The 27,812-nt window shown below is 37.3% G+C and overlaps 1 protein-coding gene, 1 long non-coding RNA gene and 1 other non-coding gene across 5 annotated transcripts; 1 reads left to right on the forward strand and 2 right to left on the reverse strand.

Moving 5' to 3' along the window:
- Positions 1-3,858: 3,858 nt before the first annotated feature.
- LOC127086610 (uncharacterized) lies at positions 3,859-7,765 on the reverse strand. Of its 3 annotated transcripts, none has more exons than XR_007789523.1 (9): positions 7,735-7,765; positions 7,375-7,595; positions 7,064-7,128; positions 6,719-6,773; positions 5,302-5,385; positions 4,887-5,212; positions 4,683-4,795; positions 4,174-4,604; positions 3,859-4,046 (listed from the first exon to the last, which is right to left on the reverse strand). It is a non-coding gene; the product is annotated as an uncharacterized LOC127086610 (long non-coding RNA). The 3 variants fall into 3 exon arrangements; XR_007789522.1 differs by lacking the exon at positions 7,735-7,765 and having other exon boundaries at positions 4,887-4,989; positions 5,118-5,212; positions 7,375-7,700; XR_007789521.1 differs by lacking the exon at positions 7,735-7,765 and having other exon boundaries at positions 7,375-7,700.
- A 73-nt stretch (positions 7,766-7,838) lies between these two features.
- Positions 7,839-11,229, forward strand: LOC127086609 (pentatricopeptide repeat-containing protein At2g27610). Its single transcript, XM_051027392.1, has one exon. It carries the CDS (start codon positions 8,040-8,042, stop codon positions 10,830-10,832), a length of 2,793 nt encoding a protein of 930 aa, XP_050883349.1. The 5' UTR covers positions 7,839-8,039; the 3' UTR covers positions 10,833-11,229.
- A 7,845-nt stretch (positions 11,230-19,074) lies between these two features.
- Positions 19,075-19,181, reverse strand: LOC127088578 (small nucleolar RNA R71). Its single transcript, XR_007790409.1, has one exon. It is a non-coding gene; the product is annotated as a small nucleolar RNA R71 (small nucleolar RNA).
- Positions 19,182-27,812: the final 8,631 nt, after the last annotated feature.

Raw genomic sequence — 27,812 nt, forward strand, 5'->3', positions numbered from 1 at the left:
TGAAAGAGAGAGAATGATATTTTTACTAAAGTATCTCTAATCAAGTAATGAGAATGATGAAAGTAATATTAATTAGATGGTAAAATTGAAAAAAGTGCATTAGAAATTGAAACAGATCATTCATTTTATAACACTCTTTTATTTTAAATGGATCACTCATTATGGAATGAATGGAGTAATTACTCCAGCAAGGTACACAGTAGAAAATTGAAAACGAGTATAATATTAGGGTGTTCCACACAATTATGAAGTTACACCTAATTTTTAGAGATCGACTTGCTTCAATTAAAGACAAACTTCCGATTGGAATATACTTTGACACTACTTATAAGTATACAGACAATGCATTACGTGCTCGGTACACGTATTTTTTATTTTGTAATAAGAGTCTAGAAGTATGACGATCAATATTTGTATAGTGTGCGTTCTACTGACAAGTTATGCCTCGACGAACTCACACAAAATAAATTGTCTAAAAATGCAAAGAAATTAACATGTAATTTGGCTGCTACTAGTACCGCAAATGATAAATAATTTTGTGTGAATATTTGCGAGCAACGTCTATTAACCCGGGTTTGTCTGGGATGACAAAGGTGTCAGTTCAATGAGCAAATGTTTGTGTATAAATAAAGTTGAGAAACGACATAACATGTTTTGTTGTTTTTCAACAAAAGCTTCCAAACATGACTTAACTTAAATTTGTGGTCATTTATAAATATGATACACCAATATACTAGAGCATTAGAAAAAAATTGTTTAGCTTACTATAGCCAATGTCGGTGGTGGAACAATGCATATTCATAGTAACTTGATGGAGTTTATAGAAGAAGAGCAAGAAATGCAACAATCTAGGACAACATACACACAAAAAAAGTAATTCAGATTACTTACCGTTTATAGGTGCAACATTTTATGTGATGTTCTTAGAAGAATACAAAAAGATTGGAGTTGGTGCCTATTTGAGAGATGACATGTTTATTAGATTTATTAGTGCAAAAACTTTGTAGTTCCAACCCCTCATATATGTCCATACTTAAGAGATTGTTGATTTATTAATATTTAGAGTGAATGTTTATAGAGTTAATGACGTGTTTAGAGTTTAAGTAGATTAAACAACTTCAAATTTGGCTCAATTTTGATTAAATGTTAAAATATTTATTGTTTTTATTTTTGCAATAATCTTTACGTTGATTTTTAATAAAATAAATTAGTTTTTTACTATAATAAAAACATTGACCATTTATTGTATCGGAAGAAATAATTTTATTCGATTAATATTTATCTTCTCAATAATTCAAAACAAACAGAGAACTTGTCTTTGTTTCGTTTCTCATCTTTAAATCTTGTTCGTCATGGTTATGGCGAATGGTTTGGTTTGTGAATTTTTTCCAATTGGTATGCATGCTCTTGCCATTGATAAAAATTGAATTTGTTTGAACATGTTAGAGAATATGCTTCTCAAATGTCATTATAAAGTTACTACAATTACAACTATGAGTCAGTGAAAGCATTGAAAATATTGAGGGAAAATAAAGATATATTTTTATTTAGTTATTTGTGACGTTAACATGTCTGAGATGGATGAATTTAAGCTTCTTAAGCATGTTGGAGATGAGATGGATCTACCTTTTATCATGTTGACGGGGCACGATGATATGGAAAGCATGATGAACGGTATGGTGAACGGTGCTAGTGACTATATATTGAAACTGATACAAATGGTAGAGGTGAAGATAATATAACAACATGTAGTGAGAAAGAAGATTGATGGAAAATATTAGAAAAAGATATTTAATACTAATAATGAGGAGACTATCGATAATGTTGCTAGGGTAAGTAGTCAAGATACGATATCTGATCAAAATGTTGCTGCCAAGAATGAAACTCTAGGACAAAAAAGAAAAGAATGAAGTGAGTTTGAGGAAGATAATGATACATGTAGCTTTACTAAAAAAAAAAGACTCATTTTGTTTGGGATACTGGTCAGTTGCATAACAAATTTGTTGTCGCATTAAATCAACTTGGCCTTGACAAGGCTTATCCTAAGTCTTTGTTTGGGAGTTTGGAGGAGAAGGAAGAGGGTGACTTTGAAAAAAGTGAAGGATTTGGTTAAAAAAATAGAATGATTTGGAGGAATTTATTTTTATTCAAAAATAAAAGTCCGTCTTATTTGGGAGAATTGAAAAATTGTATTGAATTGGGGTTTTAGAGGACTTAGATAAGTTATTCAAATACAATTTTTGTTATTATAGTATATAAAAAATTAAAAATATGTTAATGATAAGTACTATTTTATCATTCTATACAATATCTTTTGTTTTAAATATTAAATATTTTTCTATATTTAAAAAAATGTTTTTTAAGCACTGTCTTTCCCTCCCTCCAAACTCCCAACAAAGCCTAAGAAAATGCTTGAGTTGACAAATATTGAAGGGCTTAAGAGGCAAAATCAAGCTAGTCATTTGCGTAAATTGAGAATTCAGATTGAGTCTCAAAAGATCAAATGAATTCTCTACAATTGATGCTACATTGGATTTTTTTACTAATTCTTATCTACAAGTAGGTTCAATAGGTGGAAGAAGGTTCATAAACAACATATTACCATCATATGGAGCCAAACAATTAGTTTGTCAGCTAAACATGCCATCTAGATTGAACTTTAGAAAGATGAGTTATGCATGAGTGTCTTTGTTTCAATCACAAAACAACATTAATTATTTCTAAATGCTAATGGTTTCTGCAAATGAAATGTCATATTTTTACTCGACTTTTGAACATCAACTGAGGCGAATCAATTTCAGCAAAATAATTATCTATTTGGTAATATAAAGTTAATAATGGAAAAAGCAGTTTCCTTTCTTGCATCCCAAGCAATCATCCATTGACAAATGCAAATAAAAGTTTCATTACGTGCATCGCAGGTAATCAACCATTAACACATAATTTAAAAGCATTTACAAACCACTCTTCGATTGAAAGTGCAGATGTTGTGAAAACACAATCTCTGAATAATACGTTTGATTCAGTTGGAGGTGCATATGTGAAATATGAATCATAATCTTTGGAAAAAAATTGGATTCAATTAAAGGTGCATATGTAAAAACAGAATCACAATCTTTGAACGATCCTTTGGATTTAATGAAAACACATTTATTGAATTTTGTTAAACAAATATGATAATCAACTAATCCCTAAGATGTCTGAAACGGAAAAATTCTATACAAATAAAAAAGAATTATAGATTCAAATGATAATTGCTTTTATAATCAAATATTGTTGTTAGAAAAATGATTCTTCGATAATAATCGTGTGTCCTTAGACTATATATATTTAAGTTAAATAGTTAAGTAACTCCATTATTTAAATAAAAAAATAAATAGAGAACTTAGTAATAATAGCCAATTTTAATTCCAAAATATTTAAATAATAATAATAAATTATAAAAGAAATTGAGGAACCAAAATGAGAAAAGGGAGTCTTTGTCTTGGAGAGGATCCAACCAACAAGTTGTGAGTAGGGCTGGACAACAGGCCGGGCCGGGCGGTTTCGGGCCCAAAACCCTCACCCAGTCCAACCCACGGTTCATATATGAAGGCCCATTTCCGCCCAATATCAACACGGTTTGGACGGGTTCGGTTTGTGCGAATTGCGGGTTTGTTTTAGCGGTTTATTCGGGTTAAAAACAAACTTATATATGCAGTTATTACCACTTGCTAGTCTTTCAATCTATAGAGCACATTCCAAGAATCAAGTGTACACAAAATCTTATAAAACATCACAGCTGAGAATTTTAAGAATGCAGCCTAATGAATCCATTAATGTACGACAAGTAATTAAACTCAATCTTACAGACACACAACTTAGAGGAAAGATGAGTGAAATGGAAAGCAGAAAATAATACATAGACATTGAACTATCAGCAACTACGTGTTTAATGACTGTTTAATAATTTCCACAATATGCTTCGTCCTCTTTTTAAGCTCTATCGATTCAAGAAGATGCAGATCAGCACTCAAAAATGTGCCCTCGTCAATAGGACAAGTAACCTGTAAAACATATATGCTAAGGTTAACACAGGGAGGACTTGCAGAGATTCTTTGAAAAAAATCAAATATGAATACACACATAAGCAACTGAGACATAAAATATGGCAGGAGATAAAGACAGAATTACCATTCCATTAGTAAAGATAGCATTGACACCAGATTCAGACCCAAGGGTTGTATTGTTAGATCAAACCTGTGTATAGTGCACAGGATTACAGTCAATTCTAGGAAGGTTCTAGATTCTGTTAGATCTAACTTGTGCACTGCGGCACAGGACTAGAGTTAGTTAGAGGAATGATCTAGATTCTGTTTTTCCTAACCTGTGCACTATGCCCAGGATTAGATTCCTAAATACAGTGGTGATTCCCAATGAAATCAATGAAAAACAGAATATTCCAAATAAAACTTAGTTATGAATTCTCTGAAATTTAACAACTACTTTAGATATGTTACCCAACAGATCAACTACAGTTGACCTGAAAACTAAATTCATGAAGTAATGCATTTACATCTGGCTTCAAAAGCTTCTCCAGAATATCAAGAATAACCTTCATGCAACTGCAGATAACATTTTAAGATCACAGTTATATTTACTAGAATCAAGATATTAAAATAGAAACAGACAATAGACAATACCTGTAATAAAATTTAGGCTGTAAAATTGTCCGCTCTACAGGTGTATCTAGATCAAATTTAAGTAGTAAGTGAGTGATATTTGGAGCTGGCCTGCTGATGTTGTCAATTAGAAGCTGCAACATGTAGAAGGTAGATATAAACAGCATTTTAAGATGAAAAAAAGGAAAGACAGAAAACAAACAAATGCAAGGAGTGAAGACGAACTTGCAGAATAAGAATGCTCGGATCATCATTGTTATTATTATTTTCAACATTCTGAGATTCTTCTGACCGTGCCTCAAGGCAGGCTGCATAATCTTCTATCAAGCTGTTTGAGGCATTAGATTTTAGCAATAGCTGAACAAGCCCAACCATACGAGAGTTGCACCCAACCAATGACAGTCATCAGGATAAAAGATAGAAGAATATTTAAAAGAAATGCAAATCAGTATTAACCAGATAATTAAAGCCTTGGCGAAGTAACTTAATCCCACTCGCTAAAGTGATGTCAACGGCAAAAAGATGTGTCACGGGCTTCAAATCATCCATTGCTGCATTGGATAAAAACAGTCCAAATGATAAGACAAAAGACCAGTGTGTAGGAATGGACCTGTTTATTTTAACATATCAAACAACTTACATCAGTGTGAGATTTTATTTGTCCAAAATATACTTGTTCTTGTAATCTCTGAGTCTCATCATTCAAGGCATTTAGTAGAGCTTCCTGTTAAAATCAATTGCAAATATAATTATTAGAGTAATTAAAGTAATACCAAATTTTAGTTTATGAAACTAAAAGTTGAGCACATAAAGCAGACTGAAAGTTAAACAGAACATTAAGCGCAGTAATAAAATGAGCCTAACGAAGGAGCCAATCAAGAACTACCAATCAACAAATAACGGTTCCAATTCATAAAACAGAGACAACAATAGAAGTGCTGGCAAATAACAGTGATAGCACAGTGCTGGCAAATAGCAGTTATAGCAATGTTATAGCAATAGCAGTTATAGCAGTATACATAGCAGTTATGCATAACAGTAAATAGTAGTAAATAGCAGTTATACATAGCAGTAAATAGCAGTTATGTATAAAAGAACAGTATACATAGCAGTATACATAACAGAACAGTATCCACATGAATCCACATTTTTTTTGATAAATAATTAATTTACAAAGTTGAAATCCTTGACACTTAACCCCCCAAATCCACATGAATCCATTAAACTGAAGGACGTGTACTGAAGAATGGCTTAGTTCCGTATCTTGTTTCTATGAATGACAATTATTTAAATATCTCATGTTTTAAATTTCAAATCTAATCATGCATATCCTCATTTTCAACTTATACCATCTCAATGTTTTTTATGACTTTGAAAAATCATGCAATGCACAAGATACCTTCTAAACCAACTAAAACAAAAAGCCAAAGTTGAGGCATATTAGTATAAAAACGCATAAACCTATGCAAATCTTCTAATGCCATAGCAAAATATTACATACTTCTCAAAACAGTGACTTAACAGTCCCAATTCATATGCAATTCATATTCAAAACAGTGACTTCTCAAAAAAGTGACTTAACAATCCCAATTCTCAAAACAGTGACTTAACAAGCCCAATTCATATAACAGTTATATAGCAGTCCCAATTCATATAGCAGTTATATAGCAGTCCCAATTCATATAGCAGTCCCAATTCATATTTCAAAGACACGAAGTTATATAGCAGTCCCAATTCATATAGCAGTTATATAGCAGTCCCAATTCATATAGCAGTCCCAATTCATATTTCAAAGACACGAAGTTATATAGCAGTCCCAATTCATATAGCAGTTATATAGCAGTCCCAATTCATATAGCAGTCCCAATTCATATTTCAAAGACACGAAGTTATATAGCAGTCCCAATTCATATAGCAGTTATATAGCAGTCCCAATTCATATAGCAGTTATATAGCAGTCCCAATTAGTCCCAATTCATATAGCAGTTATATAGCAGTCCCAATTCATATAGCAGTCCCAATTCATATTTCAAAGACACGAAGTCAAATACACTTACAATTGCATTGCTCTTGCTCTAAGACTCTTTCCGTGCTACTTTGACGTTGATCCATCTATCCAAATCAAATATCAATAACATCATTAGGTAATACATATTGTTGCCATCAATGTATTAATGTAAAATTTATAAACAATTAATGGAAGGGTTATAATACTTCACTATTTTAAAACCTATTTTGCACACAATAATACATGGCACACCTCCTTTCTCATGGACAGTGGGTAACCAATACACCATATGAAGTAATGAGTAAGACTTAAATTGTTTTCAATCATATGAGTTTATTAAGAATTAAAAAGAAACATGTAAGACTTTTGGTAGAAACATGTAAGACTATGATACCTTATTTGTTTAATTTGCCAAGGCAAGACTAGCCACTGATATGAGAACTGAAATATCACCTGCAACTACAACCAGTTTAATTGTTATTTATAGCGGATCGCAGAAAACCGGATACATGAAATATCATATAACATAGCAGGAAAAAAAACTGACATAAAACTCAATATTTCTAACATAAACCAAAAAAGAAACCGACATAAAACTCAATATTTCAAACAACTAACAAAGCATAATGTATAATAGCTTATGTTGCGGGAAAGAGATGAAGGAACAGAGTGAAAACAGAGCAAAATCATGAGTTGTGTCTTTACCTAAGTTCCAAAAATCACGGTTCATGCAGGGGTAGCAAAAGTCACATTCCAGTTTCCAAAGATCAACCCAAAGTAATCAAATATTATGCACAAATCAAGTTTTTAAGTTAGAGAGTTAGAGAGAACAAAGAGATTCATCGAAACAACAACAATATAAGCAAAAAAAACACAAACTCTAATCACCTGTAGAGTGAGAGAACTGGTCCAAAGCCTTTAATCACCTGTAACAACAACAATCATCATAAACCCTAAATTAAAAACCTTAGATTCAGAAACCCTAATTAAAAAATCCTAACTAAGAGCGATTTAACGGAGAGTGTGTGAAACATTAGAGAATATGGGAAGGAAACAATTAATCACATTGTAACTGGAATGAAAGAGTGAAAGATCTGGAACGAGTGGAGTGAGGGAACGAGAGAGTGAGAGAATATGGAAAGGAAAAACGAGAGTGAGAGAAGTGAGAACAAGAGAAATCTATGACAAAATGCTGTGTTTCGTAGATGGGCGGGTCTGGGTACCCGTGAGTCCATTTTTGGTACCCGACCCATTCTTTTGAACCCCCTGTAACCCGGTTTGGTAACCCGATTGACCCGTTGACCCGATCCAACTCGCCCAAATTCTTTTTTTTTTTCGGGTTTCACCGGGTTGGGCCGGGTGGGCGGTTTATGTCCACCCCTAGTTGTGCGTGCTTCAGCTTATTACTCCACGTATCACTTTCTGTCTTGTTCCTCCGTCAACACCAACACTGTCACAGTCATTCGAAACAAACGCCACTTTTTCCCTTCTTTCGCCATAAACATTTCAACAAGCTTTGTCTCCATATCCAAAGTAGGAGAAACATTTTTCCAAACAGAAAGAGCATGAAACTAAACTCATCTTTGAGAACACTCACCAACATTTCAACAAACCCAATTCTCAGACTTAGATATTATTATTACTCTGTTGCACTCAATTCCAACATCCTTTTATGTGATCCTCACAATGCACAACACCTGTTCGACAAAACTCCTCAGAGACTAGCAACTCTCAAACAACATAACCAATTACTCTTCAGTTACTCACGCAATAACCAACCCAAAGAAGCCTTCCATTTATTTATATCCCTTCTTCGTTCTTCTTTACCACCTGATGAATCAACATTCTCCTGTGTTTTCAAACTTTGTAGTGGCTCATTTGATGGGACAATGGGTAGACAAGTTCATTGTCAATGTGTTAAATTTGGACTTGTGCATCATGTTAGTGTAGGAACTTCACTTGTTGATATGTATATGAAAACTGAGTCTGTTGAAGATGGAAGAAGAGTTTTTGATGAAATGGGTGAGAGAAATGTTGTGTCTTGGACTTCTTTGCTCGCGGGTTATTCGTTGAACGGGCTTTATGATTATGTATGGGAGTTGTTCTGTCAGATGCAATTTGAGGGTTTTTTGCCTAATCGGTATACTGTTTCTACTGTAATTGCTGCTTTGGCTAATCATGGTGTTGTTGATGTAGGATTGCAAATTCATGCCATGGTTGTGAAACATGGTTTTGAGGGAGCAATACCTGTTTGCAATTCTCTGATTATTATGTATTCAAGGTCAGGGATGTTAAGAGATGCTAGAAATGTTTTTGATAAAATGGAGAACAGGGATTGGGTTTCTTGGAATAGCATGATAGCAGGACATGTGACAAATGGGCAGCATTTGGAGGTTTTTGAAACTTTTAAAAACATGCAACTTGCAGGGGTTAAACCTACTTACATGACATTTGCTAGTGTTATTAAGTCATGTGCTAGCCTTAGAGAATTGTTGTTAGTAAGATTGATGCAGTGTAAAGCTTTGAAAAGTGGTTTTACCGAACACGAAAGTGTCATAACTGCACTCATGGTAGCATTGAGTAAGTGCAAGGAAATGGACGATGCATTTAGTCTATTCTCGTTGATGGAAGAAGGTAAAAATGTGGTGTCATGGACTGCTATGATCAGTGGCTACTTGCAGAATGGCGGCACTGACCAGGCTGTGAGTTTGTTTTCTCAGATGAGGAGGGAAGATGTTAAACCAAATCATTTCACATATTCTGCCATCCTTACTGTGCAGCATGCTGTTTTTGTTTCGGAAATGCATGCTGAAGTTATCAAAACTAATTATGAAAAGTCATCATCAGTAGGGACTGCACTTTTAGATGCATATGTTAAGATAGGAAATATTAACGATGCTATTAAAGTTTTCGATAAAATTGAAGCGAAGGACTTAATGGCATGGTCAGCAATGCTAGCAGGATATGCACAAACAGGAGAAACCGAAGAAGCTGCTAAAATCTTCCGCCAATTGATAAAAGAAGGGGTTAAACCAAATGAATTTACATTTTCCAGCATCTTAAATGCCTGTGCTGCTCCTACCGCGGCAGCAGAACAAGGAAAACAGTTTCATGCATATGCAATTAAAATGAGATTGAATAATGCTGTATGTGTTTGTAGTTCTCTTGTTACCATGTATGCAAAGAGAGGCAATATTGATAGTGCACATGAAGTTTTCAAAAGGCAGAAGGAGAGGGACTTGGTTTCTTGGAACTCAATGATCTCCGGATATGCACAGCATGGCCAGGCCAAGAAAGCTTTAGAGGTATTTGATGCGATGCAAAAGCGAAACATGGAAGTGGATGCTGTAACATTCATTGGAGTCATTACTGCCTGCACTCATGCTGGCCTAGTGGAAAAAGGTCAAAGTTACTTCAATTCAATGATCAATGATCATCACATTAATCCAACAATGAAGCACTACTCCTGCATGATCGATCTATATAGCCGTGCAGGGATGCTGGAAAAAGCCATGGATATCATAAATGAGATGCCATTTCCACCTGGTGCAACTGTGTGGCGCACTCTCCTGGGAGCCGCTCGAGTACACCGTAACATAGAGCTCGGTGAAGTTGCTGCTGAGAAACTTATTTCTCTTCAGCCAGAAGACTCAGCTGCATATGTCCTATTATCCAATATGTATGCTGCAGCAGGAAACTGGCAAGAAAGAACCAATGTGAGAAAACTGATGGATAAGAGGAAAGTGAAAAAAGAACCAGGGTATAGTTGGATTGAGGTTAAAAACAAGACATACTCATTCTTGGCCGGTGATTTGACACACCCTTTGTCGAACGAAATTTACTCAAAGCTTTCAGAGTTAAGTATCAGGTTGAAAGACGCGGGTTATCAACCTGATACAAACCTTGTTTTTCATGATATTGAAGATGAACAGAAAGAAACTATTCTTTCTCAGCACAGCGAAAAGCTAGCTATTGCTTTTGGGTTAATAGCTACACATCCTGAAATTCCCATCCAGATTGTGAAGAATCTAAGGGTATGTGGAGATTGTCATAACTTTATCAAGTTAGTGTCGCTCATCGAACAAAGATATATTGTTGTCAGGGATTCAAATCGGTTTCATCACTTTAAAGATGGATCGTGCTCATGTGGGGACTATTGGTGATATTCGAGCTATCTTGTGTAATTTTCAAGATGCTTAGCATCATGTGCATTAGACAAAAATGTAAATTAGGAGAGATAACCATCATGCAAGGTCATGAAGACCACCAACTTCAATGAATATTTTCAATGGAGTTTATGTATAACCTACTAGCCGTGAAATTTCGGACTCCGATGCAAGTCATAGAGGGTTTGAAAAGGTTGAACTGCAGTTGGCGTCTGCGTTATACCTTTGTTTGCCCGTGAATCCATGAAGCATAAAGTCCCATGAAAGCTTTATGCAAAGAGAATCATCGGATTAGGAAGCATAAAGAGTATTTTATATGGTTTCTACACCATGAGATTGTCATGGTAGATTTTTTTCAACTTGTAAAGGATGATTCATCAACAGAACTTTCAGAAAATATACCTCAAATATTGCTATGACAAAATGGTTAATAGCATTTCTATAATTTGTTAATTGATTGCACGAATCCTCAAAAGTCCCAGCCATTTTGCTGATGAACTGATTCAAGTCAAGTACTAACTAATGATTAATTTAGTTATATGTCTATAAAAGAGGGGTGATTCGAGCGATTTTGAGTCGAACCACAAGAGAGAAAAACGCACAGTTCGGTTTCATTTCCGATGATTTTTATAAATAAAAACAAACCAAACCAATATGATTTGGGTTAGGTTTCTTAAGTAAAAAATTAGAGTTATACATTCATAGAGGACAACATAATTTTTTATTAGTTATTCATACGATACTATAAATTAAATTTATAATTTGATGCATAAAATATGAATTATGTCTTACAATTTTATCTTATATCTAAATGACAATATATATGAAATTGTATTCTTAAATAAATTTAAAATAGTATATTATAGTGTTATAAGTAAGTGCATGCCACCACATTAGCATAATAATACTATAATTTCTTTTTCTTTTTCATTATTAATATTTTATATATAAAGAATACATAAATAATACAAATTAATTTCTTCCTTTTAATCTTATTCTTATCAAAGTCAGCAAATTAAAAATAAAAACAAAAATAAATATATAGCAATTTCATTTCAAGAAAAAATAATAATATTTATAAATAAATAATATTTTGTTTTTTGTTGATATATAAATTAAAATAAAAATAATTATCATACAAAAAATATAATAAAATATACACATAATATTTTCCTCGTCCCTGAAGAGGAAAACGTGGCATAAGACGTGTCTTGGGTGACGAGAAAGTGATAGTCGTTACTAACCACGTCCCGCCTTCGGAATATGGTTTCAAATATCCACCTTTTAACTAGGGATAATGGTCTTTCTCAAGAAAACTCTAGGTATCGGGAACCCTTATAAATACATTATCCCTCAAGGGGATAGAAAATCAAGTCATACACACCCATTACTGCTCATAGAGCACTTCGCTCTGAGTAGTCATAACACCATCAATTCAACCGCCCGTATGCGCCCAGTGACGCTAGCTACCAACAGGGATTCTCACCTCACGTGAGTTGGTCCCTCAAACGACCTCGAAAACCATCGTACAGGGCTACTCACCGTTGTGAGCTAACCATCACCCCCAAAGCTGTAATATATCTATTAGGGCTTATGAGTCTCCCTGCCCTTGCAGGGAGAACACGCACACCCTATACATTTTAGACAGTACAGTGTCACCCACCGTGGGCTCCCTCGGTAAAACTAACATGGGCAACATCTTCCACTTCAGCCTAGTCAACCCCCTTTTTCGTCTGGAGATGGCTAATAGGGTCATCATAGATCATGTAACGAACACCATTGCTATAGGTATTGTCGGGAGGGGCCTCTCCAGCGCTGCCCGACGAAGATACGCAAGGCAGGTGTTCTTCGTGAACGTTATATCCCCTATATTTCCTGAAAAACATTGTGGGAATGGCAGGTGTAAACATCATTTTCTCTTTAGAGGATATCGTATGCATCAACCCTCACGACAATGATCCTTTGGTAATCACCGTTCAACATGATAATTGGAATATCAAACGCGTCCTGATAGATTTGGGCAACTTAACTGACGTCCTATTTTGGGATGCCTTCCAGAGGTTATAGTTGAATCTGGAGGGAATACAGAGGTTCACCGGCTCCCTAGCAGGACTATCGTGCGAACGAATACATATAATGGGCTATGTGACCCTAAAAACCACTTGCGGCGAGGAAGTTGACGCCAAAACCATTGACGTCAACTACCTCATCATAGACATCGTGTCACCTTACAATATCATCCTAGGGCGCCCGACCATCAACATCCTATGGGCGATTGTGTCCACTCAATACTTAACCCTGGAATATCTACTCCTAGATGGATTAGTGAGCACCATCCGGGGAGACCAACAAGTAGCTCGCGAATATTATCTCAGTAGCCTAGACACAGCCAGAGAAGAGCTCATACGGGTTGATACCCATCTTCCCGAAGTTCCAAATACTTACTTCGAGGATTGGAACCCCAAATTGGGTACGAAGCTAGAACAACTCACACCCATATAACACTTGAAGGAAGTCCAAATAGGACCTCATTTCCACCAAGTCACAAAGATACGCACCTCATTGTCTGCATGGGAGGATCTAGTTGACCGAATCTGAAGAAACGTCAACCTATTTGCTTGGGCCCCCTCAAACATGCCAGGAATCGGCACCAAGGTCATGACCCATCGCTTGGTCACCCATCCATCTGCCAAGCCTGTGGAGCAAAGGAAAAGGAAGGTAAGAGAGGAGAAGAGGGTCACCATTTATGAAGAGGTGGAAAAGTTATCAAGTGCCAGATTCATCATTGAAATAAAGTACCCCACATTGTAAGCCCTATGTTTTCGTCTTCTCTTCAAAACGCTCAGATATTCAAATCATTTTCATAAGTGAATCCGAAGAAAAAGATTACTTGGATGAAATATTCAGTCGTAATCCTGAATATTAGGCCCAAGTTGTAAGAGCTCGCAAGCCATAAGTATTCGTCTTCTCTTCAAAACACTCTCATATTCAAATCTTTTTTCTCAATAAAATCTGAAGAAAAAGATTACCTGGATGAAACATCCAGTCGTAATCCCGAATATTAGGCCCAAGTTGTAAGAGCTTGTAAGCCCCATGTATTCGTCTTCTCTTCAAAATATTCGTAAATATTCAAACGTCTTTTCTCAATAAAGTTGAAAGAAATATATTATCTGGATTGAATATCCAGTCGTAATCTCGAGTATTAGACCCAAGTTGTAAGAGCTTGCAAGTCATAAATACTCGTCTTTCAAGCCCAAAAATACATTCAACCAATCAAACTCTTTTTTTCGCCGTCGTGCGATTGATCAGGAAAACCTTTTCATAAACGAAATAAATCTTGTCTTAAGGTGATGTAAAGCAATGTTTCGTCCACAATTGTTGAGTTGAGATAAGTGTCGTTTTTACGAATGTTGATTTGTGAATCCATTCGATGTGTGGTATATGTCTGCTCCTCATCTATTTTGGGTAAAACAATGTTCTTCGTCGATTAATACAAGATAACTTTCGCTAAAATCGACCAACAAATAAACATTTTCTACCCAGAACTACGTAAGCCTTTACTTCTCTATTGAGATACGTAGGAGCAAGATTTGTAAATCTTGTCAGGCCCATTAATAAAAAACTTAGGTTTAGTCCCCTTCTTTGCAAAAATCCAAAAACATTTTCCTCTCTTTTATTCTTTCTTTCCCACCTAATAACTTAAAGCCTAACATTTCAAACTAATGCGCACAACTAATCTAATGGTTCCCGTTGAGTACAACGGATGTGAGGGGTGCTAATACCTTCCCCTTGCGTAATCGACTCCCGAATCCTGAATTGGTTGCGACGACCAATATCATTGTCGTTCTTTCTTGGGTTTTATCGATATTTCCCCTTTCCTTTTAAGGAATAAATAATGTTCGGTGGCGAATCTGTTCAGTCTATCATTGCGAGCGTGCGATTGCGCTTCGCTAGGTCGTGTCTCTCATTTTCCGAGGTACGACATGTATTTTGTAAGAAAAGTGTTCAAGGGCACCGAGACACGCTACCAGAAGATTAAGAAGCTCGCATTAGTTGTTGTTACTGCGGCGAGAAAGCTCTAACCATACTTCCAGGGGCACACCATCCTGGTAAAAACTAATTATCTCGTCCGTCAAGTATTTAAGAAGTCTGACCTAGTGGGATGAATGGTATCTTGGTCGGTATAGATCCCGAAATATGACATCCAGTATATTCCAAGGGGGAGCATCAAATATCAAGCCCTAGCTGACTTCGTAGCCAAACTCATCTCACCCATTGAATAAGAGCCACCTTCAAAATGGGTGTTATCCGTGGATGACGCCTCCAATGTAAAAGGAAGCGGGGCATGAATAATACTTGAGGGACCACGGAATAAAATTATCGAGCAGGCGCTAAATTTAAAGTTTATCGCCAACAATAATCAAGCAAAGTACGAGGCCCACATCACCGGTATAGTCCTCACCTTGGAAATTGGAACTACCAGACTAAGAGCCAAAAATGATTCTCAATTGGCCGCCAATCAAGTCTCGGGATAATATCAGGCCAAAGAGCCTCAACTGATAAAATATCTAAAAAATTACAAAATATGTCATCACATTTCCTCTCTTTCGATGTAGAACAAGTCCCTCGCGAATAGAATTTCAAGGCGGATCTCTTGTCCAAACTAACCACCTCGAAGGTCGAGGGGTTCAATAGGACAGTCATATAAGAGACTCTCGCCTCCTCTAATATCGAGGTAGAGGAAGCATACTCCCTGGAACTTACTCTCGAGTCCAGTTGGATTTCGCCCATACTACACTATTTACAGTCGGGCGAACTCCCACGAACAAAGGAGAAGCTAGAAGGATCAGAAGGAAAGCTTTCATATACACCTCACTCTCAAGGAAAATTTATAGAAATGGGAGGTAAACTTCCATGTTTATGTGCTTAGGGGAGAATGAAGTCGCGCTAGTCCATGCGAAAGTCCATAAGGGAGCCTACATCAGTCACATCGGAGGAAAGACCATCACTTATAAACTACTGAGGATGGGGTATTACTTGCCCAAATTGAAAGAGAACATCACCTTCTTCAAGAAGTGTTATAAATGCCAGAGATATGTAGACCTTCACCACCCCTTGCAGAGTTTCTCCAATCAGTTAGCTTAGCCCTGGCCATTCTACTAGTGGTGCGTGGACATCCTAGTCCTGTTTCCTTTAGCACCAGGTCAACTAAAATTCTTGATAGTATGAGTAAACTACTTCACCAAATGGATAGAGGCGGAGGTAGTGGCCAAAATCACGGCAGAAAGAGTCAAAATCTTCTACTGGAAGAGGATCATGTGTCGGTACGGCCTCCCTAATGCCATCATCTCGGACAACGGAACCTAATTTTCTAGCACTGTGGTTACTAACTTACGTAGAGACTTGGGCATATAGAAAATTTTGTGTCTAATATACACCCCCGAGCCAACAGATAAGCTGAATCAGTGAACAAGGTAATCATCAAAGGACTCAAGAAGAAACTCGACGACGCCAAAGGTTTGTGGGCGAAACTGCTCTACAAGATATTATGGTCGTACCACACCACGCCACAGTCCACCACCAAGGAAACCCCGTTTTCCATGGTTTATGAGGCGTATGTGATGCTTCCCTTAGAAATCGAGATGTCGCCATGGAGACGAGTCCATTTCAACGACGAAGCAAACAATATAGGATTGAAGTGTGAGGCGGATCTAATCGATGAGCTACGAGAATCTTCCCTCGTCCAAGAGTTTGCAGCCAAATATAGAGCCACCAGAAGATACAACTCCAAGGTAAAGCCAGGGGAGATGTGTGAGGGTAACCTGATAATAAAGGAGGTAGTTATACCTACACAACAGGGAAAACTACAACCTAACTAGTGATAACATGAAATAATAGCACATTCTTGGACTCGATTTAATTAAATTATATTATTATTTGTTTCAATTTATTTCATATTATTCGATATTACGTGGTATTTTCCCTTCTATTTGTCTCAGGTAACTTATTTGAAGCATAAGTGAAAAAGGAAGAAAAGGGGGTGCAAAAAGAGGATGAAAGCAAATTCCACTAAAGCCCAGCCCACAATTACAAGCCAGAAGCGCTGAAGCTATGACGACCGCCACACAAGGTGTGACGAGCGTCACACCCCCTGCTAAGTGTTACGAGCATAACACAAGGTGTGACGAGCGTCACACCCCCATTCCTATATTTTTGGGTTTGACGCGTAACAGAAGCAATGGAAGCACGTTCCTCCTCTTTCTTCGCTTGACCAATTGACGTGAGAAACCTACCAAAGGGAAACGGTTACAAATGAGAGTAATATAAATAGAGTCAAAGATCCAACCCTGCAGCTGGCTCGGTCTCGCTTCTTTTTCCGCCGTGCAAGCATTTGCAGCATTAATTTTCTACAACTTTCTATTATTAGCAATTTTTATTTCATTTTCTTTTCCAGTCAATTTTCAGATCACTTAATTAATTTTTCACACAATAGTTTCTACACCGGAAATTATTGTGTATCTTTTACTGGATCTAACCTTACGTTAGGTCATAGTATTTTATTCCTTTGCTTTTATTTTCCTGTCCGATTGAAGATTGCAAGAACAAATCTAACCGGTCTGTGGTGGAGTGTTCAAGATTCCTATTAATTATTCAGGTTCTTTAATTTATTGTTTTAATTTATATATGCTCTGTATTACTGTTTATTTATATTGTTTTCCTGATATGGTTTTATTTAAGCATGATAATTGTTCAGACCTGTTTAGCATGTCCGGCTAATTAATTTAGATATCGGTATGTAAAGTAAGCGGAATAAGGAATCAAAACTAAGTTGGTTTAATTTTATTTAAAATTAAAGTCACTCTTTTTATGGTCTCAATTTACAGAGTTAATATCAAGGTTTTTGTACGAAAGTAAAAGACATAAAGAAGTTAAAATCAATAGAACGACGGTTTGAGTTTTTAACTGGACAGTGTAAATTGGACATTAATTCTAAATCAGGGCGAAAGCAATTTTTAGAGTTAATTAAATTCTAATCTTTTTCAAAAAGTATTTTTAAAGGTTAAATGTGAGGACGAGAGTTAAGCATTTAAGTTTAATTATATAATCTAAGTCAATAGAGCGAGAGTTTGAGACGAGGGTGTTTAAACGGTTATTATTTTAATGAAAAGAGTTTCTATAGATTCTGTTGTTTTCAAAAAGTGATTTTGGACTTAACTAATAAGTGACAGCTACGTTAACATAAAGTCATAGTTTATTCAACAGAGCGAGAGTTTGAGATAAGACTTTTAAATCAATAGTGTCTACTGAAAAGATTTATTTTAAAAAACCAAGAAACCAACGAAGATTTGATTCCCTAATTACGACGAACTACATACCGATATCCGCTTAATTGATATTTAAATTAGATCCAATATTAGTCTTATTTTTCCCCCTAATCATCAAAGTATCACCCGCCTTAGCTTTACGAAGTAACCTTAGAAAAACGGTATATCGATTCATAAGTCCCTGTGGGATCGATATCTTTTAAAACTACGCGATAGAACTGTGCACTTGCAGTTAGTACCCCAATAGACTTATAAAGTCGCGATCAAGTTTTTGGCGCCGTTGCCGGGGACTTTTATTTAGTCGATATCGTAACCCTTCTATTACGTTGTAGAGACTAAGGCAATTTTTTTTCTTTCTTTTGTTGATTTGTATGCCACACACTCGCTCACAAGGCGAGCCGTTTTACTTACGAATCAACGACATTGAACTATATCTCCGAGTCTTACGATGAATTCAGGAATATCGTGCTGCAAACAATCTCCCTCCTATCGAAGTGCCCGACCTCAAAAATCTTCTTCCTTCGCTGATACCCGAGATGGCAGAACCAGCTCGTGCTCTTCGAGATTACGCCGCTCCATCGCAAGATGAGCCGCATTCGAGTATTGCTCCACCCGCAATCGAAGCAAACAACTTCGAACTTAAACCTTCTCTGTTACAAGCAGTGCAACAGAATCAATTCTCTGGAAATCCTACCGAGGATCCAAACCTTCATTTATCCGTATTTGTCCAATACGCTGATACTGTTAAAGCTAATGGTGTCACTTCAGAGGCGATTCGACTTCGTCTTTTTCCCTTCTCGTTAAGAGATAAAGCTAGAAGATGGCTTCAGTCTCTTCCTTCCAACTCGGTCACCACATGGAATGAGTTGAAGAAAGTCTTTCTTGCCCGATATTTTCCTCCAAGCAAAACAGCTATGTTGAGAGCCCAGATAAATGGATTTAAACAGAAAGATAACAAGTCCCTTTTCGAAGCATGGGAAAGATACAAAGACATGATGAGACTTTGTCCACACCATGGTTTAGAGGACTGGTTAGTAATTCATACCTTCTATAATGGTCTCTTATATAACACAAGGTTAACAATAGACGCCGCCGCAGGTGGTGCGCTTATGGATAAACCTTATGCCGATGCTTATCAACTTATCGAGAGCATGGCCCAAAACCATTATCAGTGGGGAAGCGACCGAACAATGGTAGAGCAACCTCAAACGAAAAGTGGCATGTACAAGATAAGTAGCCTTGATCATGTTAATGCAAAAGTTGATGCTCTGGCCCAGAAAATTGAAAGTTTAAATGTATCACCTCCAGCCACCGTGGTTGCCGCAGCTCAAAATTGCGAAGTCTGTGGAATCCAAGGTCACACTCCTGCAGATTGTCAACTCCTAACAGGAATCCAAGCAGAGCAAGTGAATTATGCTCAAGGAAATCCCTACTCGCATACCTATAACTCAAACTGGAAGAACCATCCTAATTTTTCATATAAGAGCAATAATGCTTTATACACACCAGGACAAGCTCCCAGTCAAGCCCCAGCTATACCCCCTGGATATCAAAAGTCGACCCCATCTACACCTAACAATAATGTTCCTAGGAAATCCAACTTGGAAATCATGATGGAGAACTTCATAGCTTCTCAACAGCAAACCAATAAAGATTTCTTAAACCAGAATGTACACACTAGCGAACAAATTAAACAGCTAGCAAGTAAAGTAGATGCCCTGGCTACCCATAACAAAATGCTGGAAACACAAATATCACAAGTAGCTCAACAACAAGCGCCTACCGCTGCCCCAACTGGTACATTTCCTGGACAGCCCCAACCTAATCCAAAAAGCCACGCTCATGCAATCATATTGAGAAGTGGAACAGAGGTAGAAGGACCGTCTGATCCAAGAATTGAAAACCAAAACTCTAAAAAGTCAACTGAGGAAGAAAATAAACCTAAGGAAAAGGAGGAGAGTAATAAGGAAACCGTAGAAAAGAAAGAACCTTATGTACCTCCACCACCTTATAAACCACCTATCCCTTACCCTCAAAGGCTTATTAAAACCAAAGATGCGGGCCAATTTAAAAAATTTGTTGACTTACTGAAACAATTAAACGTCACAATTCCTTTTACAGAAGCTATTACGCAGATGCCCTCATATGCTAAGTTCTTAAAAGAAATTCTTTCTAATAAAAGGAAACTTGAAGAGAGCGAAACTGTTACACTCACTGCTGAATGCAGCGCTATAATCCAGAATATGCCTCCTAAACTTAAAGATCCTGGTAGTTTCTCTATACCCTGTCACATAGGAAAATTTGTCATAGACAAAGCTCTATGCGATTTAGGAGCCGGTATCAGTGTTATGCCTTTATCCATATGCAAGAAACTGGAAATGGGAGAATTAAGACCAACTAAAATGTCTGTGCAATTAACAGATCGTTCCGTTAGATATCCTGTAGGAATTCTTGAAAACGTTCCCGTGCGCATAGGTCAATTCTACATTCCAACCGATTTTATAATTATGGACATAAGAGAAGATGAAGTTACACCCATTATATTGGGAAGACCATTCTTAGCAACCGCCGGTGCTATCATAGACGTAAAACGAGGACGACTCACTTTCGAAGTAGGAGAAGAGAAAATTGAGTTCATTCTTTCCTAATTTTTGAAAGCACCTGCAATAGACGACACATGTTACTTCATGGATATCATCGATGAATGCATAAAAGAAACAGAGTTAGAAAATGACAAATTGTCTGACTATCGTGTAGAAGACAGATTTAACCAATGTTTAGCAATAACATCGGATCCTACGCAATGCCTTAAGAAACCAAACCTCGACCTGAAAACACTTCCCAAAAATCTGAGATATGAATTCCTAGACTTAGAACTTGAACGACCAGTGATAGTTAATGCAGACCTAGGAAAACTTGAAACCGAAAAACTCCTACATATCTTAAGAAAATACCTAACCGCACTAGGATACAACATCACCGATCTTAAAGGGATAAGTCCTTCTATTTGTATGCACCGCATCATGCTAGAAGAAGACTGTAAAACTTCTAGGGAACATCAGAGGAGACTAAACCCGATCCTGAGTGAGGTAGTGAAAAAGGAAGTAACAAAGTTATTAGAGGCAGGTATCATATATCCTATATCTGATAGCAAATGGGTTAGTCCTGTACACGTAGTACCAAAGAAAGGAGGTATAACAGTTATTGAAAATGAAAAAGGAGAAACTATAACCAAACGAATCGAATCGGGATGGAGAATGTGCATTGACTATAGGAAACTAAACAAAGCAACCCGAAAAGATCATTTCCCTTTACCATTCATTGACCAGATGTTAGAACGATTAGCAAAACATTCTCATTTCTGCTATCTAGACGGATACTCAGGCTTCTTTCAAATACCAATTCATCCTGATGACCAAGAAAAGATAACATTCACATGTCCTTTTGGTACCTTCGCTTATCGACGAATGTCGTTCGGCTTGTGCAATGCTCCTGCAACCTTCCAAAGGTGCATGATGGCAATATTCGCCGATTTTCTCGAAAACATCATGGAAGTATTTATGGATGATTTTTCCGTATGCGGACAAAGCTTTGAAGAATGTCTTGAAAACCTAGAAAGAGTTCTAGAACAATGTGTAAAAGTAAACCTAGTACTTAATTGGGAAAAATTTCACTTTATATTACAAGAAGGAATTGTTTTAGGACACATCATATCAAATAGAGGAATTGAAGTAGACAAAGCCAAAATAGAAGTAATCGAAAACCTTCAACCTCCGGAAACTGTGAGAGAAGTACGAAGCTTCTTAGGACATGCCGGTTTTTACCGACGATTCATTAAAGATTTCTCTAAAATAACTAAACCTTTAACCGGATTATTGATGGAAGATGTTGAATTCATCTTCGATAATAAATGTTTAGAAGCATTTCAAACGCTTAAACAAGCATTGATCTCCGCGCCCATAATGCAGGCTCCAGATTGGAATGAACCATTCAAAATAATGTGTGACGCAAGTGACTACGCCGTAGGCGCTGTTTTAGAACAACGAAAGGATAAAAAGCTTCACGTCATATATTACGCAAGTAGAACCCTAGACGAAGCACAAATGAATTACGCCACGACCGAGAAAGAACTTTTAGCAGTAGTATTTGCACTAGATAAATTTTGTTCTTACTTGGTCGGAGCTAAAATAATCGTTTACACTGACCACGCCGCCATTAAGTACCTCTTAACAAAAAAGGACGCTAAACCTAGACTCCTAAGGTGGATTTTGTTGCTACAAGAATTCGATTTGGATATCAAAGATAAGAAAGGAACTGAAAACGTAGTAGCAGATCACCTCTCTAGACTTGAAAACCTGGAACCGGAAAGAACATCGATCAACGATGATTTCTCGTACGATAAACTTATAGCTACTTTGGAAGAAAATAAAGCTGATAAATAGGTAGAGACCACCCTAGCTATATGTGTTACACCATGGTACGCCGATCTCGTCAATTATTTAGCTGCCGAAATAGTTCCACCTAATCTATCTTACCAACAAAAGAAACGATTCTTCCATGACATAAAACATTATTACTGGGATGACCCCTTACTTTTCAAAAGAGGCCCCGATGGTATTTTCCGTCGGTATATACCTGAAGAAGAGATAGAAAATATAATCCAACACTGTCACTCCGCTCCTTATGGTGGACATGCAAGTACATCCAAGACCTGTTCTAAAATCCTACAAGCCGGTCTTTATTGGCCAAACATATGGAAAAATGTACATAATGCCATCAAGAAATGTGATAGATGTCAACGCACAGGAAACATATCTAGACGTGACGAGATGCCACAAAAGGGCATTTTGGAAGTAGAGATTTTCGACGTGTGGGGAATAGATTTCATGGGACCTTTTCCGCCCTCTTTTGGTAACAAGTACATACTCGTAGCAGTTGACTACGTATCAAAATGGATTGAAGCTATAGCTTCTCCAACAAACGACACACGAGTAGTAACTAGACTCTTTAAGAATATAATTTTCCCAAGATTTGGTGTCCCAAGAATAGTAGTCAGTGATGGAGGATCGCATTTCATATCTAAGGTACTCGAAAAACTACTGTTTAAGTATGGTGTAAAGCATCGAGTAGCAACACCTTACCATCCTCAAACCAGCGGACAAGTGGAAGTGTCTAACAGAGAAATTAAACAAATATTAGGAAAAACAGTCGCCACCTCAAGGAAAGACTGGTCATCAAAACTATCAGAAGCTTTATGGGCATATTGAACCGCCTACAAAACTCCCATAGGAACAACCCCATTTAAGCTTATTTATGGAAAATCTTGCCACCTCCCGGTAGAATTAGAACATAAGGCCTACTGGGCTATTAAAAATCTAAATTTAAACTATAAGGCCGCTGGTGAAAAGCGAATTCTTGACATAAACGAATTAGAGGAACTTCGACAAGACGCCTATGAAAATGCCAGAATCTACAAAGAAAGAACGAAAAAATGGCATGATAAACGTATATCAAGAAAAATCTTAAAACAAGGCGATATAGTCCTTTTGTTCAACTCTAGACTTAAGTTATTCCCAGGAAAACTACGTTCTAGATGGTCAGGCCCTTTCCAAATCACCAATGTCTTTCCAAGTGGAGCGGTGGAAATTAAAGGAAAATCTACTGAACCATTTATCGTAAACGGGCAGCGTCTAAAACATTATCATTATGCTGAGAACAATGAAGATTCGCAAGTCCTGCACTTAGACGTAATGCCTCCAGAATTTATAGATTATATTTGATAGTTTTTATGTCGAGCTTGCGACATTAAACAAAGCGCTTCGTGGGAGACAACCCACAAATATTTTTTTTTATTTCTTCTTTGACTATTCTTTTAAATTTTATTTAGTATTCATTCTTCATTTATTTTAATTCATAAAATTTTTCTTCTTTTCTTCTTTCGGCATTTGGCCAAATCCTGACTAAAACTCTTGTTTTTCTTTTCTCTAGCTAACACTAACCTGATGGGACAAATTGATCGTATGGGTATCAAATTCAGAAGGAAAGCTCAGAAACAAAAGTTTGAGGAACTAGCAGAGAGAGAGATGCTACCTAGCTTGTATGCTGATGACTGGGCAATGACTGCCCTTGGACTAAGAGAAAGTGTCATGTATTTGCAGAGTCAAATAGGGTGGGAAACCACTCCTATTCGAAGACAATTCGTCACTTACCGGAGACTGACTCTGGAATTCCTTAGCTCTCTGATCTATCTACCCAGTCATGGAAAAGGAATAAGCAGAGGTTTCATTCAGTTCAGAATGTTCAACATGGAGTATCAATTTAACATTCAAGACTTTACTAACCTTTTAGGTTTCCCTACCTCTTTTGATACATTCACAGTGAGCCAAGAAGACCTTTTTGAATATAGAGAACTTGAACATTTTTGGGGAAGTTTGACTGGAAATGACGACCCTGAGGAACATGAGTTTCTTTCTGGAAACATACATAGCCCGACCTTTCGTTATTTCCATAAGATCCTGGCCCACACCCTTTTTGGGAAGAAGTCAAATACTACTACAGTATCACGTGATGAACTCTTCATCATATTTTGTGCTTCCCAGAACCGTCCAGTGAATGGTACCACTTTTATGTTGGCGAACTTTGACCGCCTTATCCAAGATGAACGAGCACCGATTCAAATAGGCGGATTGATAACCATGATTGGTAATGCTATCGGATTACGTCAACCAATGCTTGACCTAAGCCCTTTTTGTGGCATTGCGACTATGAGTATACCCTTCCTTTTCAACATTATGTTTATAGCAAACCTCGGGCCTGAAGAGTTCGAACTAATAATTGACAACCAAGTTCTTTGCCTATTCACCTTGCCTAGTCCGAGGACTAGTGTTCATAACCGCAATAACTGGCTCTACAACCTGAACGGAACACCTTCTCCTGCTAGATCTACTGAATCCATCCAGGACTATGAGATTTGTGACGACCAGATTCCTTATGCTGAGTCAGACCCTCAGACACCATCTGGTTATTATGATATTGACCCTCCACCTCAACCTATCCCGACCGAAGAGTCGGCAATACCAGATCTTAGACATCATATGCCCGGAGCTAATTATAACACCACCATTCAAGCTTTGATGTCAGAACAAGACGCCCTCAGAGAAGAGTTAGCTAATATGGGACAAGAATTTCTGGGATACATGAGCAGCATGACAAATCAATTCCACGAGTTGCTAAACCGTGTTAACTCATTCGCTCCTCCGGCCAGAGATCCTGCAAGTGGCTAGAAGTTGTTTTTTCTTAGTTACTTAGTTTTAGTTTAGGCTATTTATTAGTTTTTGTTTCACATTATTTTTAATATTAGTATTTGTTTTTCTTTCGCATGTTTGCTTTTGTTTTCCAATGTTACATTATGATTGTTTTATGAAGCTATTGCATTATTGGTTTATTTTATTTTGATCTATGCAATTTCTATAATTACAAGTAATGATATCCACTATATGCTAATAATTACTATGCCTGTTAAAGAAATACATATATTATGGTAGTAGAATAGCATGCAAGGCAATTTAAAAGCATTACAATAGCAAAATAAAATAAGCATAAGCAAAACAAAATAACAAAAATAAAATATAATAATAAAAACAAATTATGAAGCACCCACGCAAGCAGTGACCGTTGCAAGCTGACTGTGTGACGAGCGTCACACACGCCATCACGGTCGTTACACCAAGTGCCTGTGACGCCCGAAACACCCCTGTCACGAGCGTGACACCTTCAGACTAGGTGAACGTTAGTAACCGTTGGGGACACGACCGTTACACCACCCCACTTTTTACCTTCCCCATTCACTTACCCATTTACTCACATTTACCCACATTTAATTATTTTTCACCCACTCCCTTTCCAACTTCCAAAACTTTTCCTATAAATACCCACCATACCTTTCTTTCTACATCATCCCAACATACATTTCTCCATACAAAATCCTTTTTCATCCCTTCTCCTCTCAACCCATTTATCAGTATGGCGGGAAAGCAACAATTCGGAAATATCATCTTCCGATCCGAAGATGATAATTATCAAAGGGAGCAGTTTGAGCGTTTCCAACAGCGAGGTATCGTATCTACCAGGTATCCTGATTTAAACTGTCTACAAGAATTAGGATTACTTCAGGGTATACAATGGATGCTCCGCCTTGCTGATTTAACCTTTCTATGCACACACAATCAACCTACCTACCCATCTCTCACCTTAGAATTTTTAAGTTCTTATTCGTACAACACTCCTACCAGTGAAGACGAGTACTTAACCGGTACCGCAACCTTCCGCATGTTCAACGCCGAATACTCACTATCCCAGGATCAGTTGAGTTCCATGCTACAGTTCCCTGTAGGAGACCGAGTCCACCCAAGAATCCCTCCGAACTCCCAATGGCACATACACGCCTTCGACCTCTTTAGAAAAATATCTGGTATGGAAACCAATAATTGGGATGCACTACTTGCTTCCCATATACATAACCCAACCATCCGGTATTTTATCCGCATCCTGCAAAACACAGTTTTTGGAAGACCGAACAACAGCAAAGTCAACGCCAAGGAATTATTCTTCCTCCACTGCGTCTTTGAAATGGATACAAAGGTAAACGCTGCTTCTTTCTTATTTCATCATATCCGCACCCTATGTGTTAGAGGCCGCCAACCTTTCGTGATTGGAGGATTAATAACCTCCATAGCACTTGGTTTGAATCTAGGGGACCGACTTCAAAATTTACAAGCTCTCCCACCCCTATTTATGGATATAAGCTATTGTCGGTCCAGCCGCCTAATCAAAAATAGGGTAGGCGGAAGGTATTATCTTATGGTGAATAACCACGAAGTCCCAAGCGTTTTTCTACCCAACATTGCCCTCACAGATGTCACCAACCCCAACCGCTTCATCTACGACCTTAATGCTCCCGAAGCTACAGAGCCTACACACGCAAACCCGCCCCCAGACGAGTTTGAAGAAATGGAGCAAGGTGATCAAGGTCCTGAGCAACAATCAATTCCGCTCAACCCTTCCGATAATGCAACTGGTCCATCCTCACGACGTCGTCGACGAAGAAGGCCAGCAACCAACGACGACATCATGGATGCTATTGATGGTATGCAAGCGCAGAATCTCGAATTGATGCAAATGATGCGCCAGATGCAACAACAACAGGAAGCGAGGAATGCAATAACCGACCAACGGTTCACCGAGTTGCTCAGTGGGTTTGACGACTTAGGAGTACGTCAACGATCACCAGGTCCAAGAACAAGAGGCGGCAGGCAGCATTGACTTTAGTTTCTTTTTCTTTTTTCTATTTCTTTTGTTTTCTTTGAAACATTGGGGACAATGTTTCATTTAAGTGTGGGGGGAAAAACCTTGTTCTTTCAACCTTCCCTTTTCAAGTATGTTATTTTCCCTTTCATTGTTATTTCCCTTCCTTATTTAAAAAAAAATAATAATAATAATTATAATATATATTTATTTTAAGTTAAGTCCCTAGTGTGAAAAATTTCTATTATCTATTCCCCTCAATTTTCTTGAGCCATAACAAAAATTTAACACAATCAATAAATATAAAGGTTGCTTATTTTATCAAACTTGAGTGAAATCAAGACAAAAT

The sequence above is a fragment of the Lathyrus oleraceus genome, chromosome 5 (assembly GCF_024323335.1).
Source record: "Lathyrus oleraceus cultivar Zhongwan6 chromosome 5, CAAS_Psat_ZW6_1.0, whole genome shotgun sequence".
Lineage (NCBI taxonomy): Eukaryota > Viridiplantae > Streptophyta > Magnoliopsida > Fabales > Fabaceae > Lathyrus > Lathyrus oleraceus.